Source organism: Orycteropus afer, unplaced genomic scaffold (genome assembly GCF_000298275.1).
Source record: "Orycteropus afer afer isolate SDZICR_OR568_19922 unplaced genomic scaffold, OryAfe1.0 scaffold00046, whole genome shotgun sequence".
In the NCBI taxonomy this organism is placed as follows: Eukaryota; Metazoa; Chordata; class Mammalia; order Tubulidentata; family Orycteropodidae; genus Orycteropus; species Orycteropus afer.
In genome coordinates, this window is record NW_006921633.1 from 3,700,187 (window position 1) to 3,721,884 (window position 21,698).

Below are 21,698 nucleotides of genomic sequence, written 5' to 3' on the forward strand. Positions count from 1 at the left end.
ATAGATAGATGGATAGATTTTTTTTTTTAAAAAAAGAGCAGCCTAATACATCCATCTTCCATTATTCTAGTTGTCTTAGTTATCTAGTGATGCTAACAAAAATAGCACAAGTGGGGGGGTTGGTTAATGAACAGAAGTTTCTTTTTTCACGGGCTAGAAGTCCAGACTCAGAGTGCCAGCTCCAGGGGAAGACTCTCTGTCTCTTCAGCTCTAGGGGAATATCCTTATCTCTTCAGCTCTTTTCTGGTTCCTTGGAAGATAGCTTGGTAACTGTCTTCCCCATCTCTGCTTTTCTCACTTGCTGTTTAATCTCTTTTACATCTCAAAAGAGATTCACCCTATACTAAAATTTATAATAAAACTTCTGGTTAGCAGTCAAGTGCTTTAGCCACTATGCTACCAGAGCTCCTAAGTGAAAATTAGGTACCTTTTTTCAAAATTTGGTTTTATGCCTCTCATTTACATGTATAGCCCATTGAGAGTGACTAGGAAAAGAGAATTATGACCTAGAGAGCCTTATACATGTTTTAGTAAATAGATGAGAATTATAATTAGAAAAGACCCATTTATAACTGGAATAGTTATAATTTGAAGGCAAATGTTGCAGATGTAGTGGTTGAAGACTTCATATTGAATTCCTGTTTAACTGCAGAGGTCCTTGTACCCTGCAAAAGTTTGAAGAACCAGCCAACCTGTGACCATTAGAAGTTCTGACTTGTGCTAAACAGGAAACAAATGGCTAAGTGAAGTGGATTAGTTTGCCCATCTTGTCTTCCTTCCTAAGGCATTTGACAGCTAACCACAAGGCTGGAGGTCCAAACCCACCAGTCACTCCTCAGAAGGAAGACTGGGCAATCTACTTCTGTAGTGATACCACCTCGGAAACCCAAAGAGGGGTTGCTATGAGTCAGAATTGACCCGACAGCAGTGAGTTGGGTTTTTTAGAGTTAAGGTAACAAAAGTCTTCAAGTCAAACTGCCCCACCATTCTTCCTTGTAGTTCCAACAGAACCACTTTTTACTTTCACCTTTTTATCACGAGATTCCCAATGAATAGTTCATGGAGGCTTTTTTTCTGTTACTCTTCCAAGAGGGAGCTATTAGCTGTGTGTACAGATTCACTCTGTGTGAGTAAGGAGTATAACCTGAATTGGCCCCTTTCCCTTCCTCTCAGGACTTAATATTCATTTCTCCTAGTTCCTTTGAAATTTCAAAAGTCCTTTGTTTTCTGAAAACAAAACAAAACCAAAAAACAAGACATGATTTCCAGAGTTTGTGACAGTAATTTTTTAAAATACAATTTTCTCGAGACTCATTGATTCTTAATTCTTGATCACTTGCTTGTTGACCTGCAATTGGATATTACTTTTTAATTTACATAACATAATTATATATAGGAATCACATAAAAGAATACATATGGATTTTGAATACTATTACAAATTTCAAAAATAATTACAATTTGATGATTTCCAGGTTATTGAAGTTTCATTGCATTTTATAAACAGTAGATCATCCAGCTTAATGTGACTATTCCATTCATGTTAATAATCCGTATTAATAATCTGTGCATCCTTTTAATTTATGTGGTTATTTCACGTAGCTAATGAAACAATGGATCTGAGAGGTGGAGGGTATAATGTCTATGGGCATAAATTGTAGGCGTAAATTGACCCATCATTCATCATTCTTGTTTATAGGGTAGATGTTGCTGAGGGTGAAAAAAGTTTGGACAGGATGAGGCCCATACTTGCCCTTGTGAGGAGAAACATGATATTATGGTAGCAGTCAGTGTCATTTCCTCACTTTTGTGAGAAAACACTTATGAAACTCATTAGTGGTATTTGAAATAAATGGGATTATTTTATTATAAAGAACATAGGCTTTCACTATGTAAGGATAATCCATATTGACCATAGCACCCAAAGTTTGTTGCTTTGAAAATAATAATCATCTTAGGAAAAAGATTTAAAATACTTAATACTTTTTTTGTATTTACCCAATTTGCAATGGCAACAAAAAGAAAAAAAAAATCAAGATGCTCTGTTATTCTTGTGAAAGTATTTTTAAAATGTGTCCTATAAGACAAAGGAATGGAAATTTCCAGTGTTAATTAAAATAATTTAACTACTAAAAATAGCAATAAATAAAACATGACCATAAAATAGAAAAAGATAATTTATAACAATAACTGCATCTTGCCATGTTGCTTGAAACTCATACTAGGAATTATAATAATTGCACTCAGTGAGACCATAGATTATGTATTTTCTTTTTGTTTAGATGATCTTTTTCACTTTTAATGGCTTCATTTTCTTTCCTTGTTTTTGAAGCAGAAGTCAATTATTTTTGAAGAATAATAGAAAATGTTCCAAATCTTTGTGGAAGAAAGTTTTCCAGATACTGTGTAACAGGAAGCACAGAAATCAGAACATACTTTATCTTCTTTAGTGATGAAAAGTTGCTCTTGTGGCTCAGTGGTTAAGCCATTCCACTGCTACCCAAAAGGTCGGCAGTTTGACCCCACCAGCCGCTCCATGTGAGAAAGAGGCAATCTGCTTCTGTAAAGATTTCAGCCTTGAAAACCCTATGGACAGTTCTATTCTGTCCTATAGGGTCACTTTGAGTGGGAATTGACTCACTGGCAGTGGGTTTGGGGTCTTTAGTGACGTGAAGAGTTGCTTTTGTTTCCTGATTTACGGTGTTTGCTTATGGCATTAGAATTCATGTGATATTTGTAATGAGTGGTTTAAACATAGTAAAGAATCCACAGTTTAGCTCAGTCACAGTCTTGAAGCCAAATATTACTTTGTTGTTAGCATTTAGGGTCGAACATCCTGTTGTCTCAAATAATTTAGGGATTACTCTAAGCACTTGTATTTGAAATAGGTGACCAGAGCACAGATCTCAGTAGCAATGGTGGGGAATGAACCATTTCGTCGTTCTATTTTAAAATTTGCTATTTTAAGAAACATAGGGGGGGAAAAACAACAAAAGTTTAAAAAATTCCTCAGCAAACAGAAAGTGAGAATCTTTAGGTTGTTTGGGATTGTTCTTCCAATTGATAAACAGAACCTGGGTTCCTGCATTTGGAGTTCTGCGATGGATCAGAAGCAATTCTGATGCCTAGGTTACTGAAGACTTCTTTCTTTTTTTGTGTTATGAAACTGTCTTCAGAAATCACCATGATTGATGATTACAGACCTAGTGAAGGGCTAAGCCTTCATTATTTATAAATACCGTTCAGATATAGTTTACTTGAAGGTCAGAGATAATGGCTGGTCTAGGACACTCAATATTTTCCCATGTACCTGGCTTTAAAAAAAAAAAAAAAAATGTTACTGACATGAGTAGAAAATCAATAACACTAATTTTGGAAAATAATTTTTCTTTTAAAATGATTTTGTGTCAGAGTGTTTTATTCTTCCAGAAATTATCTGGTGCATGCCTGTTACACCCTCTTATAAAATTAATAAGAATACAAAACCAAAAACCAAACTCACTGCCATCAAGTCGATTGTGACTCATAGCAATCCCCATTGGGTTTCCAAAGCTGTAAATCTTTACGGAAGCAGACTGACTCATCTTCTTTAGACCAGCTGGGGGGTTCGAGCCACCAACCTTTTCTTTAGCAGCCAAATGCCTTAACCATTACACCACCAACCAACAAACAAACCAACCCACTGGTTTTGATTCAATTCCAACTCATAGCAACCCCCATTGGGTTGCCAAGGCAGTAAATCTTTATAGAAGTAGATTGCCCCACCTTCCTTCTGCAGAGCAGCTTGTTTGAACCATCAAATTTCTGGTCAGCAGTCAAATAAATACCTTAGGCACTCCACCACCAGAACTCCTTAATAATAATATATAATATATATATTTTAAAAACTTTTATGAGATGCTTACTTCATCGTGTATCTACCTTCTAAAAGTGCAGAAATATTGTCCATTCTCTGAAGAGTATATAAATAATTGTAGATGCTACCTTAGACTTCATGGTTATGAGAAAAGCTTGTTACAGTGAAGAGGCATTGGGATTTATCCTCACTACTCATTAAGGAAAAATGAAAATAGAGATCCCTATGTTTTTCTTGGTTGTTGATTCTGAAAAGCTTAAGCTTTGTTAGATATGTTAGTAATGTTGTTGTTGTTATGTGCCGTCGAGTCGGACCCGACTCATAGAGACCCCTCCTTGGGTTTCCGAGGCAAGTATCACTACGGAAGTAGATTGCTGCATCTTCCTTCCGAGGAGTGGCTGGTGGATACAGGGAACTAAAACTGGGAGACAGCCTTACTTGTAAAAGTAACTATAAAATTAACTATAAAATTTACTTGGTAATGATCAGCTCCTAAGTAGAATTATGCAGATTGGGGCAGGAGGTGAATTTCAAGCCATCAACTGTAGTATAAATTGTTGGATATAATTTTCTTTTGATGATGGAAATAAATAAGGCATTGGCACATGGAATAATTACCTGAAGAGCTGTGTTCTAATCAGGGTTGTTAACATGAAATTATCATTATGGCCAAGTACAAATATATAATTTTCTGTCTTTTGTGTAAGCAATAGAGTATGTGTGTGTGACTTACTTATTTGATAGGTAACTCGTGCTGCTTTCATAGATTCAAAACAGAGTTTTATGTGTACCAACCACAAGTCATTGTTGTTCCTCTTTTCTTCCTTAAGACCACAGTACATTTTCTTTATTGTTCCGCCTCCAAAAGTTAGGGAAGAGTGAAAATAAGACATGTGTTATTAACAATAGGGCACACACTTCTAGGGAAGATGAAGTGATGAGAACTAAAATACTCTGTTCTCATGTTCAGTCTCCTAAAAATAACCTCAATATTTAAATAATGATTTTTTTAAACCAATTTGTGATTTTCCATAAGCATTTTTTATTTTCTTATTTCTTGGGCATACCGTTGTTATTTAAAGGTCTCCAGTGGCAGGCAGAAAGGGAAAATAATGTTCAAATAAGTTTATTTTGCTTCTGAAATCATAGTTTGGTCATAGAAAAAGTTGGAAGTTAGGGATTTTTTTTTTTTGTATTTTCTATTTATTTCAGTTATGTGATGTGTCTAGTTTCAATGAGTACAGAATTTGGAAGTTAAGTGGTTAATAGAAAGTTGGGTAATTATGTCTACATTCTATGGAGGTTACTTATTTTAATGCAATGTTGACACTTTGTGCATTACCATACTCTTCAAGGTACAGACATATTTACTGAGAATTTGATGCAGGATCAATGTGTTATTGAATGTATCTACCCAACTTGTGCAAAAGGGCATCATGTTCCCGATTGCAATTTCACTAATTTTTGTTAAAATTTTAATTATGCAGTTTTAAATACTTGGAGTGTTTAAGGTAATTCTCTGTTTCTCTCAGGTAAAACTCACAAATAAAATTGTTTAAATAGCTTCAAATTCCTTCTGTAATTTTTATTTTATCTTCTACCTACCTCCTTTTGATAGCTTGAGACCGTAGTTATACTTTTGTCAAAAACTTTTTTAAGTTATTTAGTATTAGTTCTAATATACAGGACTTCAGATTGTTTTTATTTTTTCTGTAGCTACAGGTGCATGTTACAGCTTTCCATTGTGGTCGTTGTGGTTCATTTCATTAAGCTTCTTGTTCTATCTGCTTTCTTGAGACTTGGGAAACAGTATTTTTCTGAGTGATTGTACTATATTGTTCCAAATATAAGGCCCCACAGAATAGAAGGCAACCTCCAACTAGAAACAGCTCAAATATGGAGAAAGGCTGGGGGCCCAGAGCCCGGCGGGTCTTGCAGTGGTGGCAAGGGTGCCGAGGAATAGGACGATGCCTGCCCACTCTCCCGGTGAGTGAAGATGAGTCAGCTGGCTGCATTTTCTTATGCATAGCCAGATGGCTTCTGTTGCTAGAGGAAAAGTTATATTGGGGGGTAGAGTACGCGTCCATATACACATGAAAGAATGTTGCTTGTGTGTCTACATCTGGGGAGGGAGGATGGGAGAAGTCTTTCACCTACCCAACAGTATATTCTTCAGTGTTCTTTTCCTGGCACTGGGGATGAAAATGGAGTAACACCTGCAAAGAACAAACGGTACCCAACAGTTTAAAAGGCCAGTGACCTTAAAAATGGATTGTTAACACCAACAGATGTCTCTAGGCCAGAAAATTATTCCTTGCCCTTCAAATTGACCACTGCCAGCAAGATAGTACATTCACTCTGTGATCATTTGTGGCTTGAAAACAAGTAGCTCAAGTAGCTCTGAGGTTGGAAATTGCATTTCCAATTATACTAAGATTTTTCTTTTTTAAAAATCTCTGTCTCCTGAGCCAGCCAAGTACAATTGAAGTAAACAGATTTAATCTTATTGAAGTTAACTTCAAAGGAATATTTAAAATTATTTCTTTTACTGACATTTTCACTTAGTAGCATATTTTTTAAAAAAACTCAATGAAAATATGTTAGTCAACAGATAATACATCTGGATAGAGCCTATATAATTCTCTAAGTATTGATACAATTCGACTAAATACATATATTGCTAATTTTTTGCTTTCTAGTAACTAAATGAGATGTAACATAATGCAGTACCTGATTCTGATGGTCTAATCTAGAAAATTATTTAGTGCCTGTTGGTGTGTTGCTGTACAACTTTACCAGGCATTTGGTTACCTTTGTGGCTTCACAGAGCCACATAAAATCTGAACCACAATGTTTCTTTTTGATTAGTAGTCAGTGTCTTTCAAAGCTAAGTTGAATTAGAAGTTCATTTTCTGAGTGATAGGTTTTGCCCCACTGTCTACTTTTAGAAAAATATCATTGTATTTTTTTTTTAATACAACTCTTCAAATAAGTTTGCTTTTTTTTTTTTCTCCCTAAATAGATAATGGGCAGAACAGAATTCTTCTTAATTTAAAACAATGCTAAATTGCCCAAAAGGTTTAGTTTAGGTGGGCTGTCATTAATTTTAGCAATTCCTTATACCAAGATTCCGTAAAAGATAGTGGCTCCACACCCATGCAAAATTTTACCATTTCTTTGCAGCAGAAGAGCTGGGCAGAAATTTGAAAGGAAGAACTCGAGGGTGGTAGCCCAAAGGGGGGAAGGATTGTTGTCTGCTAAATTGAACTTGCACCAGTCACAGGAATGATGATGGCGCTAAATGAGAGGTTTGAAGTGAACTCTGCATAAACTTGGAAACCTTTCAAAAGTGTTCATATGGGTGGTTCCAGTAGGGTAAAAGGATGGGAGAAGAACAGTCATTCAGCATTCAGGGAGGGATAACTTCTTTTATAACATGTTAGTTTTGGAACCATTTAATCTCTACAGAGCAAAGAGATGTCAGTGATCTTGTAGAGGTGGAGGGATTGCACCCCTTAACCATCATTAAACTTCATATAGTTGACCTGATATTATTTCTAACAGGTTTCTTATTTGAACTGAACTAAAAATACAGGGAGACAAATTTCATAAAATGATTGTTTCTTTTTATCCAGAATGGGGTGGAGCTGTTATACATGACAGTCCTGTGTCACCTTCTGCTATTAATTTAATTATCAGTAGCAATAGAGGAGGGAATCTGAAGAGGTTATTTAAATGTTATATTCCACTGATTCCTCTCCCTGTTGGCTTATGAGGGTGGGGACAGCACCTGATTTGATTTGAGGAAAAGAATATGGCCTCAGTTGACTTGTGAGGCGACAGAGGGGAGCCTTCAAGAACATAGGAGGAAATGACAGTGACTAGCAGTGGGAGAAAATACTCCAAAATGGGTAAATATAATCTTTGTAGAAATAAATGGGAATTGGCAGTTTTTCTACAAATAGCATGGTTTATATACAGCCCATACCTTTACTGCTAATGTCCATAGCTTCCGCTTCCTTTCCCTAAAATGCATAACATAAAAGTTCTCTTGTAGATGATGGGAAAATAAATGTCTTTCTCCTGCCTTTATGAATTCACACCTGAATTCTCACCTTCAGTGAATCCTTCTCTGGGGATTAGATTCGTAGGATCAAGTTAAATGGAGCAGTTACCAATCTATTAGTGTTACCCAAGACATTTAAAACAAAAACAAAAACTGTAGATTTGTTGATGAGCTGAAATTAAAATCTCCTAGACTCTCTAAGAGTGTAAAAAGATTTCCTGACAAACAGATTTGGAAAACTCACTTCTGGCAGCTTTTTCTGGGAGGTAGATAAATGCTGCTCTCTCTTTCTTTCCCCAGGCAGTGCCTAGAAAAAGTCCAGAGCCCTGGGGGAAAGCCTTAGTGCCTGGGTGGGTGACTGTGGTCCTTATAGGTCAAATTAATTATGCCCAGACTGATTACTCAGTAATTAACTTGCAAAGTCACAAAACTACAAATATGTCATTTATGACTTATTTTTTCAGTTTTAAAAAGACAAGAAATTAAGAAAAGCCTTTTTTAAAGAAAATCTTTTTTTGTTGTTGTGGTTTTCAATATCTTTGGAAAATACACCTATATACTCCCATTGTATGTCTTCCCTCGAAGAAGTGTTTAATAAGAGACACAGTTTCTCCAATGCAAGAATGTGATGTGTCTGCATTTTCTGAGACATATGGAATATGGCATTTGGCTTGCTGAGTGAGCATGTTTAACTCAGCTGTGGAGTAACTCATGAATTCCCTACTCTCGAGTACCTTTAAGATTCAAAAATCATTCTCGAAATATTCTTAACAGTCATTCCTTGGGGAGCATTGCTCTCTTTGGTAAATGAGAGATGACACTTGGACATGCATAGAGATGGCTCTTGATTAAGTTTTCTTGCTGGTCATGCAAACAGCAAGTGTATTCCAATAACATCTTGGGAGAGTTCATCTTGGAAAAAAATTTAAAAAATGACTAATCCTCATTCAACGGTGAAATTGAATATTGAATGACATCTATGTAGTTATAAACGACTTTTGTTTTAATAACAAAGTTGTTGATTTTCTACGAAGGGTTCTTTTAGGTTGTCATCAGGGGCTGATGGGAGTAACAGTTCAGCCAACTCTCCAGCTAGCTTCAGTGGACATACCACACCTTCTCAGCAGCCTGAACCCGTGGTACATTCTCTTAAGGTAACCAAATGTGTACAGCCATTTATCTGGGACTTCAGTTGTGTTGTGGCTTGTTCGCTGTAGTCTGGTATTCCTCACAGTCTTGCTTTAATCATAGATACTTTTTATTTATTTATTTTTTTGACCCCTTATGGTGTAACTTTTTGACCTTAATTTTTGAAGTATGATTTTAATTTTTTGAAAGCAAATATGAGCTTCGAGTATTTATGGTTTAATCTCTAATTTCATCATTTTGTTTTGAGTACTGTGATTCATATCTATCTGCATTGAATTTGAAGTCTGATGTGCATGTGTATCCATATATGTAAAATATCGTAATAGGTATTTTATGTGCAATGTTTGTAGCATGGTTGTCTTCAAACATAGAGAATTACAAGTTGGCCACATTAAGGAAGAATATCGTATTTTTCTTCATTTATGTAATTACAGTGCTTTAGGCAACTTACTAAAAGAAAATATTGAAATAAACAAAAAACTACCCTTTCCCCCCTAAATAGAAATTGGATGTTAAAAGTCCAGTTAGTGCTTCTTTATAGAATATTGGAAAATCAATATACAGTTTTAGACATGAAGCTAATTTATTTTTTACTTTTACTTCAGAATCTGCGGTGATTTGAGCAAAAGTCTGACTGAAACATTTGTCTATTTTATTTACTGACAATGAGCTTTCCAAACAAGTATACAATTAACAACATAGATAAAATTAACAATAATAATTAAATAATGTAAGTATTTACTTACCTAATGGGTAAAACTGACTAGGCACTAAAAATCATCTTTAAAATTTTGACAGTGCTTTAAATTTTATCAATTCCAAAATATGAAATACTGACCTTCAAATTTAATTTGTAACAGATAGCCTGGTCAAGCCTTTCTGAGCCACAAAGTAGGTAAAGTGCTTCAGTCCCATTTTTGCCACATGAGTTTCATAACTCTTCTTTGTATTGTTTTGGCTTCAGAATGATTTATTGTCCCAATGAAGGTATACTCTTTCTGTGGCATGCATAAAACATATAAGGAGAGGAGAACTTTGAAATCTTTGTTTGATTATGAGATGGTTTAGTTTTAGCATAAAATTTAGCTCCCTAATTATGTATAGTTTTAGGTTATATCAGAATGAGTTTGCTTCTCTCAAACATAATACTGACTGCTGATGAGGGAATGAGAAGCATGCTCGTGGTCAGTGACAAAGCACTTGGCATTTCCTGTCTTGGCTAGAATTCATAGTGTGAGCAATGAGGAATTCAGGAGAATTTAGGGAAAGGCACACCAGTTTGATTGATGGACACCTCCCTGCATCTCTCTAGTGGGTGCTGGTTTATGGACTGACAAACATCATCCTCTCTGCAACAGCACATGGATAAACTTTAGTAGAAATCTGTGCTAGTTATCTAAAAAGTATTTTAGAAATGAAAGATGCACCAAAGATTGGCTTCACTATTATAGTATGATAGAATCTTCACACACTCCATAGCAACACATTGACCTACTTTACAAACTGAAAGTCATTTCAACCTGTTGCCTTTTTTAAGTGGCAAGTGCAATTTGAATCAGATCCACCTAGTGGGTGGGCCACATTGCAGTCTTTTCCAAATTTCTCACTTCAGCTGTTCCCAAACCCACTGCCATTGAGTTGGATGCGATTCAAAGTGACCATTCCTTGTGTGTTTCTGAGGCAGTATCACTATGGAAGTAGATTGTCCAACCTTCTTTCCAAGGAGTGGTTGGTGGGTTTGAACTGCCAGCCTTCTGGTTGTTGTTGTTGTTGTTATATGCCATCGAGTCGGCCCCGACTCATAGTGACCCCTCCTTGGGTTTCCGAGGCAGTATCACTACGGAAGTAGGATTACCCAACCTTCCTTCCGAGGAGTGGCTGGTGGGTTTGAACCACCAGCCTTCTGGTTAGCAGTCAAGTGCCTTAAGCACTATGCTACCAGAGCCTTCTGGTTACCAAGTCCTAAATGCCTTAGGCAGTATGGCCTAAAAAGAAGGGAAGGGCAAGAAAGAATGTCTCAATTTTCTTTTAATTTGTTCTCTAATTTTCATATAAAATTTTACTTCATGAGAGTGAAATATTATGTTATAATTAAGACACTTAAGTTTATTTGGCTGGCAGATGCAACTGAAGCACCTTTATTGGATAACTGGAGGCTCTTGAATACAGAATGTGTTTCCTTCCCTGAGTTAACTGAAATGAAACAGATATGTGTGAAAATATTGCTCACAGGAAATGCTTCTTAAGAACATCTCAGTGTAAAAACAAAAATGTGGCCACTCAAACTGTTTTATTGTTAACAGCCACTGATCTAGAGCTGATTTATATCATGAGATTCTTCTCTTCTGAAAGAAATAATCAGAACAATGACTCAGTTTCTCATCTTCTGAAGGAGTCCTAAGAAACTGTAGGCTTTCATAAACTCTATGGTGGTAGATTGGGGGCAGGGTGATGTAAATCAGCATGAGAAATTAGTCCACTTGTAATAACACCACTTATTTCTTGCTTTAATATTCATGATAAATATTAATTGGAGCTTCACTTCATTTAGTATAAATTAACTGATTTGCTGTACAACTTCTCTGAGGTACCTTATAAATCAAATTTGTAGGCAAATGAGCTTTTTGGAGGAGCTCTTTAAGTTCTTTATGAATATTCACTGAGCATAGTCAAGGATTCTTCTAAGTATGTACAGAATGTAAAAGATTCTAATCTGAAGTGAGCATCAAGGTAAGGCTTTCACTTATTACTGATGTACCCTACTTTACAGAAACAGCATCTATATAGCAATAATGGCTAGGAGATTTGAATTAACAGGAGAGTTGTGAATGAATTCAATTATTCATTACAGAATTCAAGTCTAGTAAATGTCAATGTGCTCTCAGATCCTCTGAACTTGAGATGAAGGTCTCACATAATGCTCCAGTATTTATTTTGGCTCATTTGTTCATTGGTGCAAATTCTCAGATGACACATTTAGACATGCCCATAAGCATTGACCGTAGCATTAACAGCACCCAGCAGATTAGCAGTGTTGCATTTCAGTGTGGATTCTGTAGGATCATTCAGGAAAAAGCACTGGTTTTGTATGCTACATTAATGGTTTGGTTTATAACTGATGGTTATAGAGAAAAATAGCGAGCTCCAGTCAAAATCAGTTTTGTCCCTCTTGGTACCACAGAAAGTTATAAAATGAGAATTTTACAGATACTGTTAAAAGAATATTATCTTCAACCCATTTAGAAATAATTCAGAGACGTGGAAACATAAGTCTCTGAAATTGCTTAAAAGCATCTCATCCCCACTTTGCTCTAATGAAAAATGTTTTTGCTACAAGAAGTCCAGTGCTTCTCTAGAAAAGCTGTCTCTGTATTCCTTTCTTAGGCTCTTGGAATATGTCCAGGCAAGAACTGTTGTTAGTTCAGTAGTGTTAATGCTAACAAGAATTCTTATGTACACATTCTTGGGTTCTGACTGGTTTCACTTGTCACTATCATCTATTTTAGTCAGCTTTTCTATAGGCCATGTCTACATATCATTTGGCCTGTTTGGCATATAATTAATTATATTGCTCATTATTACAATGAAGCAGTTACTTCCTCTAAATGGTTGACACTATCAGGTTATCTTAATGACCACATGAACAAAATACATCTAATTATTTTAGATATCTAATTATTTAGGCCTTTAATTGACTGTCTGAGATACAACAAATTACTTAGAGATCAGCATAGGAATGAATATTTGAAAATCATGTAAAACAGATCTTACATAGCTTTCAGAATAATCAACTATTTAAAAGATTTTGCCACATACTAATCCATTCTGATATGCAGACATGGAGAAAACTATAGGTTTTGCAAAGTGGAGCTCCTTAATGGTTTTATTCATTCATAACTAACAATTTTTTTTCCATGTAAAATTTGCTTTTCTTTTTCAACAAATCCAGGTCTTGGATGTTCAGGAAACTATAGATCGTCAACAGGGTAAAGAGTATGAACATGACCTTAGTGAGACAGAAAAAGCTATAGTCAGAGAAATGTGCAATGTAAGTTTAATGTGCTTTATTGTGTATTCTGTGTTGAAGCCTCATCATAGCTAAGTCACTGCTTTATGCACACCTACTTTTTAAAATGCTGACCAAATGCCTTTACATTCTTATATGAAAATAGCACCATTTACCCTTTTTTTTTTTAATCTATATTTTTTGCAGTTTTATTAGCACAACAGCATGTTATATAATATTCCAGTCATAGATGATCAGCCAGTTCGGCACTCCTTAATGATCTTTTAAAATTTTTAAATATTAAACATATCATCTAAAATGTTGTGGTACTATTTTTGGTAAATGGGGTTTTATTTCATAATTAAAAAAAATTCCTTAAAGATGATTTTTTTAAAATCTATGATAAAAAAAAACACAGCCTTTTTTTCAGATTTATTTGTAACTATACTTGGAAAATGTGCTACCAGAGCTCCCCATACTTGGAAAAAACTCACCACCTTACTAGATATTTGTTTAGTGCTTCATACATGATATGTGTGCTTCGTGTCCTGCAAAATATATCTTTACCTGTCAGGGGTTAACACAAACTTAAAAAAAATAGTAAGGTGAGATAGATATATATATGAACCTGAGAGATAATTAGACAAATAGCAATCTATCCAAGAAGTCATAGGGGGAGCACAGTAAAAAACATGTTATTTTTAAGATGCATATTTGTGTAATCATTAGTATGATTTGGATTTTATTAGTAATCCCTGACTAAATTTTAATTATTTGAGTAGTATACATGGGATGCATCATTTAATCAAGAATAATAAGATTTGTGAAGCTTATTAAGGAGCTAAATGGGATATTGTAGTGGAAAGCATTTGTTAAATGTAAGAACTCGTGGCACATTACATTGAGCATTAATTTTAATTGGCTTTATATTGTACTTTTATCCTATTTTTTCCTCCCTTAAAATTTGAAAATTTCCTAGAAATACCTTTCAGCTTATAGTGTATTAGGACCAGATATTCTCAGACACTTACATGCCTCCTGAAAGTATTCTCAGAATCTAGTAAATGTTACCTAGTAAATCCTATGGGCATTTTATATGTACTAGGACAAGAATTTTAGTCTTTGTTTTGCTGTGTTGCTTCCTTTTTTTTTTTTGCAACCTTTTCCAAGTTATTTGTTTTTCTTTCTTACATATCTGTTTTTGTTTATTTTCAAAAGGTCATCAGTTCTAGATATAATTTTCTAAATGCACCTGTTTACCTTCAGTTGCTTTGTGACCCATCTTTAAGGTTTTCAATTCAAATATTTCCCTCAAATTAACTAAAAAGCTTAAGCCACACAACTTAGAATGTCTACTGCTTCTCACTTGTTGCCCGTGGAATGAAACAGGAATTTCACACCACAGGAACTGGAGAACTGGAGGGGACCATACTGGTCATCCTGCATAGGTGCTCCACAGTAATGTGTGGAACTGCTTAGTAATTCAGAGGTGTGGTTTCACCCCAGAATGTGGGTCATGTAGATATGAACTTGTGGGTAGCCACCTGAATACCCACATTTTTTCTCAAAAAAAATTAAGATCCAGAAAAATTAACTTACTTGCTCAAATTATTCACTAATGAAAAATGAAGTCTGGAGTGTATCCAGCTCTTCCTTTAGGAGCAGCTCTTTCTACCAAGTCAGCTAAATGTGGAGCATCCATTGCATTCCTAAAGAATGAAAAACACTGCATCTTAGGGAAGAATCCATCTCAATTGTAATGGAATTGTTTCTCATTTTTTCAGATGAAAGATTTCTTCTAGATATTAGAAAATTTATTTACTAGTCATAGAAGAGACCCAGCACTGGGTTGGAGCTTAGTAAGTTTTGTGCTGATCTTTTTATTTGCCTCTATTTCCAAAAGTATATACTGCGAAAGGCACCAGGCAGTTTGAGGTTGTTTGCCCTATATATGATATTTTCAAAAAGCCAAATGCTTGCCCTCATTGTTTACCTGTGAAAGTTCTCTAGGACACCTTTCCTAACTATTCACTTTTGTCTTCAGTGCTCAGAATTTGAGCAAAAGATACCAGCCGACCCAAATCTCACTCTTATATTTGGAAATTACTCAAAAGTCAAGAGAAAAGTTTACATTTACAATAAAATTGATAGCACCAGTATGAAATATATGAAAAAGAACACAATGAATACTGGAGAATAAAGAATAATACAGACTGTGATGTAGTTGCATTGTTTTTAGGTGCCATCAAGTTGTTTACAACCCATAGCAACCCAATGTACAACAGAAAGAAACACTGTCTAGTCCTGCACCATCTTCACAAATATCGCCATGCTCGAGCCCATTGTCATAGCCACAGTTTCAATCCATCGCATTGAGGGTCTTCCCTTTTTAGTTGATACTACTTTACCAAGCATGATATCCTTCTCCAGGGATTGGTGCCTTCTGACAACAGGACCAAAGTATGAAAGACAAAGGTATTCTCACTTCTAAGGAGCATTCTGGCTATACTTCCTCCAAGACAGATTGGTTTGTTTTCCAGCAGTACATGGTGTATTCAGTTATGTTGAGGTGTAATCTATATTGAAGGTTGTAGTCTTTGATTTTCCTCAGTAAGTGCTTCAAGTCTTCTTCACTTTCAGCAAACAAGGATATTGCAAGTTATTAATGAATCTTCCTCCAATTCCAATGCCATATTCTTCTTCATACAGTCCAGCTTTTCAGATTATTTGCTCAACATACAGATTGAATAAGTATGGTGAAAGAAGACAACTCTGATGCGCACCCTTCTTGATTTTAAACCACACAGTATCCCCTTGTTCTGGCCAAATGACAGCTTCCTGATCTATGTACTGGTTGCTCATGAGCACAATTAAGCACTCTGGAATTCCCGTTCTTTGCGACATTATCCATAGTTAGTTATGATCCACACAGTCAAATGCCTTTGCATAGTCAGTGAAACACAGGCATGCATTTTCTTCTATTTACTTTCAGCTAAGATCTCTCTGACATCAGCAATGATATCCCTATTCCACATCCTCTTCTGAATCCAGCATGAATTTCTGGAAGTTCCCTGTCAGTATACTGCTGCAACCATCTTTTAATTATATTCAGCAAAATTTTACTTGTACGTGATCTTAATGATATTGTTCAATAATTTCTACATTGTGTTGGATCGCCTTTGTTTGGAATGGGAACAAATATGAATCTCTTCTGGTCAGTTGGCTGTCTTCCAAATTTCTTGGAATAAATGACTGAGTGCCTCCAGTGCTACATCTGTCTGTTGAAATATCCCAATGGTTATTCTGTCAATTTCTGGAACCTTGTTCTTTGCTAATTCCTTCAGTGCAGAATGGCCTCCTTCTTTCAATACCTTTGGTTCTTGATCATAGGATACCTCCTGAAGTAGTTGAACATTGATGAATTCTTTTAGGTACAGTGAGTCTGTGTATTCCTTCCATCTTCTTTTGATGTTTCCTGAATCATTCAATATTTTTCCCTTAGAATCCTTCAATATTGCAAGTTGAGGCTTGATTTTTTTCCTTTACCTCTTTCAGCTTGAGCAATGCTGAGCATATTCTTCCCTTTTGGTTCTCTAACTCCAGGTCTTTGCATGTTTCATTATAGCACTTTATTTTGTCTTCTGGAGCTGCCCTTTGATATCTTCTATTCAGCTCTTCACTTCATCATTTCTTCTATTTGCTTTAGCTACTCTCCATTCAAGAGCAAGTTTCAGAGTCTCTTCTGACATCCATTTCTGTGTTTTCTGTCTTTTTAATGACCCTTTGCTTTCTTCATGTATGATGTCTTTGATGTCATCCCATAGCTCATATCAATGCATCCAATCTGTTCCTCAGATGGTCTCTAAATTCAGGTGGGATATACTCAAGGTTTTATTTTGGTGCTTGTGGACTCATTTTAATTTTCTTGGTCTTCAACTTAAACTTGCATATGAACAACTAATTGTTCCACAATCATCCCCTGCCCTTGTTCTTTCTGACTGATGACATTGACCTTCTCCATCATCTCTTTCCACAGATCTGGTCGATTTGATTCCTGTGTATTCCATTTGGAATACACGTGTATAGTCATTGTTTATGCCGTTGAAAGAGGTACTTACATTGACTAAGTTGATGATCTTGCAGAATTCTGTAATGCAATCTCCAGCATCATTTCTATCACTCAGATGATAGTTTCCAACTACAAATGCTGCTTCTTTGTTTCCATCTTTTGCATTCTGATCATCAGTAATTATTAGTATGTCTTGATTGTATATTTAGTCAATTTTAGACTGTAGAAGTTGGTGAAAATCTTTAATTTCTTCATCTCTAGCTTTAACGGTTGGTGCATAAATTTGAATAGTAGTAGGTATTAACTTATCTTCCTTATAGGCCCATGGATATTATCCTATCACTAACAGAATTGTACTTCAGGATAGATCTTGAAATGTTCTTTTTGATGACAATGTGATGTTATTCCCCTTCAATTTGTCATTCTTGGCATAGTAGACCATATGACTGCCCAATTCTAAATGGCCAATACCAGTTCATTTCAGCTCACTAATGCCTAGGATATTGATCTATGCATTCCATTTCATTTTTGACAATTTCTAGTTTTCCTAGATTCATAGCTTGTACATTCCTTGTTCCAATTATTAATGTATGTTTGCAGCTATTTCTTCTCATTTTGAGTTGTTCACATCAGCAAATGAAGGTCCAGAAAGCTTTACTCTAACCATGTCATATTTTGAGTGCCTTCAACCCAAGGGACTCATCTTCCAGCACTGTGTCAAACAGTGGTTCTCTGCTATTCATAAGGTTTTCAGTGATTAATATTTTCCAGAAGTGAACCTGACCACATCCTTCTTTCTAGTCTGTCTTAGTCTTGAAGCTTCACTGAATCCTGTCCAACATAGGTGACCCTGCTGGTATTAGAAATACCAGTGGGATAACTTCCAACATCATGGCAACACATAAGCCATCACAGTACAACAAACTGATAGACAAGTGGTAGTTTCATAGACAGCACATTTCTTAGAAATGGACAAATATTATGAAGCCTCTAGTATGAGGAATGTACTAGAAGAATGCTATGCTCTTATCATAATGACACAGAACAGTAATGCAGCTCATAACGTGAGAAGGGTTATAAGAGTCATGTGTCTTAGGATAATAGAAATTTTGTCACAGATTCTGGTGTTTCTTCTGGAGATAAGTTGTTGACATTTATAAGATGAAAACACACAGCAGCAGCATGTTGGTTAGTACATAATGTGCTTTTATTCTCTTCCCAACCTGTGCAACAGAAACAAATACACTGCCCTCTATAACATAATAAATCTATTTATTGTAGATTTGTAGTTGTGGTTTTATTTAGGTTTGGCTGTTTTACTCTTGCAGATTTCCTGAGGACTCTTTACCTCATTTCAGCCACATTCTCAAAGACTTCTTTTAGTCTACAAGTCACAAGGCCACCTTAGTGTCATTTGCTTGTTCCAGAGTTCAGTCTTCCATAAGAGTTTCCTTTGACTACATAGTAATATCTGGATTAAGTTCCATTGTATGTAATATTTGAATACTTGAAGAGGAATTGTACTTTTGAGTTGTAACCATCTAATGCTATATGTCTATCATCCTTGGGACCCCTTTGAGTTCATCTTCCACGTATAGACCAGACCACACTCAAAGTATCCTGGGTAGATATAATTCTATGCACCATTTAAAGACTAGAAAGGGAAAGTCTTGAGAACATTTGGCTTCCTGATTCAGTGTCTATATCTCTTTACATTCAATTTACTAAGAAATGAGGCTTTTCTAACTCGCTTGTATACAACTTGAACTGTCCATTTCTATATAATTTCTTTCCAAATATTGAGGAACCATAATTACAGTTCCCTTCAAGTGCACCAGAATATCTCTACCCATAAGGGTGTCTGCTAAATTATACAAACTAATAGTTTCATCGGCTTAGAAATACAGGTAGACAAGAATCCGGCATTCTTCCTTTATTATTCTAAATAGTATCAGGTTTCTCTTCTTCTGTTTAAAAGCAAAACCAACAAAAAAGTCTAAGAATAATTAATGAACCAACTAGCTCTGTGTCTGTGTTAGAGCAATGCAAACTTTTATGGAATTAATCAATCTGAACATAATTCTTATAGTGGAGTACTCCAGAAGGATCATGGGTGTTGCTGTGTGTGTATGAGTGTGCATGCGTGTGTTTGCTTGTACATGTGTGTGATCCAGTTAATATTAGCATACTTGTATATTAATAAAGTCAGTGGTTTTACTTTTACTCTTATATTATTTATCTCACCTATTGCTGTTGCCTCTCTGAAATAGCCCAATTTTTAGCGTGTTGCCATTGTATCTCTTTCAATGATTCCCGAATAAGCTTGTCTTTGCCTTGCGTTTGGACACATTCCGTTTTGGAATTCTGAGAGAGTATACTGTTTGGTAGTTAAAGTATGTGATGACTGTAAGTTGCCCATTTTACAGGGAAAGCCAGTGTCTCTTGTAGAATTGGCCAGTGTCCCTAATGCTGCCTACTCAGGACTTAAGTTTAGCTCAAGAAAAAAAGCTCCTTCATTTTCCTCAGTATTAAACACTTTGATTTATTTTGCTTTAAGTATATAATATAGTAACCAGGATGATCTGTCTCACAGGTTTTTAATCCTCGCTACACACTAGAATCACTTGGGAGCTTTTAAAAAGACAGATGGCTCAGGTCTTACCTCCACCAATGAAATCAGAGTTTTGGAGGTTGGCATTTGCTATTGGAGAGTTCCCCAAGTGCTTAGTGTGCAGAAAAAGTTGCGGCCAACTAACCTAACTGGAAGAAATTGACACATTACCCGTTACTTTCGATGCTAGTTGCTAATAAAGCTTAGTAGTCCCATGTCCTAAGCAGGTCTTGTGATCCAGAAGCTTCTTGTCACATTTTATTTTGTTTGCATTTGCACTCATTCGTGTGGATATTCTGTCTCTTGTCTTCATGTCCCTCTTTCTGCCTTTTATAGTTTTCCCTAAAATAGCATATCACCAGTCTCTCAGCATATTATACATCTCTTTGTGGAAGGGGACAATTGAGATGCTTATTTTTTATTTATTTTTTTCTTTTTAAGGTTGTGTGGAGGAAACTTGGAGATGCTGCAGGTTCGTGTCCTGGAATTAGGCAACATCTGTCAGGAAACCAGTACAAAGGACCAATGTGAGAAGCACTCTCCTTTAAACATGAGATCACCACTGCCAGAGAGAGATCAAAAAATAAGCAAAAAGTGGATTTCTACAAACCTGAACTCATGAAATAATGTGGCGAAATTGTACATTGCACATATTTCCTCCCTAAAATTTCCTCCTTTAGTAAACTTCCCCTATTAGGCTGGTGTTTTGTGTCTCTCACTTCAGTGTCCAAAACAGGCAATCTCAATTTAGATTTGAAAGTCACCATATTCTTGACAGTATGTTCATTAGAACTAAAAAGTTTCTGACTCCCAAATATACTATTTTAATTGGGAATCCTACATGGTTGATAGAGTCCAGTGGAACCTCAGTAATTGTGATAGATTCATTCATTGCATATCATGGTGGGAGCTTTCCACCATGTTGTATTGATGATAAGACGGAATTACTTCCAGCTCCCCAATTTTTCAGTAGGACATCTATCTCTTATACTTCAGTCAACAACATAGTACTTCCTGATGCATAATTAATTTGGATGCAAGATAAGGTTGCATTTCTGGGCTTTTGTATTGTTTGGACTTTTGAGGTGCTAAAAAATACCACATGAATTCTCCTTACCATCTAGAAGAGTAGCAAGACTGTGTAGAGTGCTTATCAGAAAATACCATTTAGTTCAAGTGATCAAAATAAATGTATCTGTTATTTTCTTTTGATTTTGATAAATATGCTCATAAAGACACATCTTGGGGATATACCAACCTCCAGATTCATTTCATGTATACATTGATGTTGATATGAATAATTTCAACTGAAAAATAAGCAAACATAATTTTTCTAAATGTTTCCAGCTGTGAGATGTCACTTTCTACAATTTAGTTTCTAGACATGCTATTATATTTAATGAACTTTATGTAAACTTTAAAATATTGCACTGCATTTATCAAAAAAGCTTTCTTTGCCTATTGCAGCTATCTGACATTTTATGAAACTGACGCATGTCCTTCATTATTGAGGCTAAAAGCTCTTGTTCAGATTGCTTGAGGTTTGAAAAAAGAGGTGTGCTAGCTTTGCTTAGTTTATTTCTTATTTTTTGGTATATATATAATACTAGACTGTGTGTACTGGAAATGCTACGATAGATATTTTGTGTTTATCCTAAAACAATGATAGTTTCTTGTATGAATGTGCAAGAAGCCTGTGACAGAATGCTGTTGAGTTTTTACTGTAGTTTAAGATTATACAAGTAGGAATGCAACAATTCCCAGTTTTTAGATTTCTTCTAAATTACTCAGATTTGCTTCATAGCATATATTCTCTGTTGTTGTGGTTGATGTTGTTTTTTAATGGGCTTATTACAAAATGTATTAATTATTATTGGTGGAGGAATGTAAAGAAATTTTGGTATACTTTAGGAAATTGTTATTGTGATGAAAAACCAGCTCT

General features: G+C 35.6%; 1 protein-coding gene across 1 annotated transcript in view; it reads left to right on the top strand.

Moving 5' to 3' along the window:
* CCDC85A (coiled-coil domain containing 85A) overlaps window positions 1–20,287 on the top strand; it is a 281,237-nt gene extending 260,950 nt beyond the window's left edge. The window contains exons 4-7 of the mRNA XM_042780564.1: window positions 5,707–5,841; window positions 8,956–9,075; window positions 13,020–13,118; window positions 20,198–20,287. Of these exons, the coding sequence (XP_042636498.1) occupies window positions 5,707–5,841; window positions 8,956–9,075; window positions 13,020–13,118; window positions 20,198–20,287 (444 nt within the window). The remainder of the gene's footprint in view (window positions 1–5,706; window positions 5,842–8,955; window positions 9,076–13,019; window positions 13,119–20,197) is intronic.
* Window positions 20,288–21,698: the final 1,411 nt, after the last annotated feature.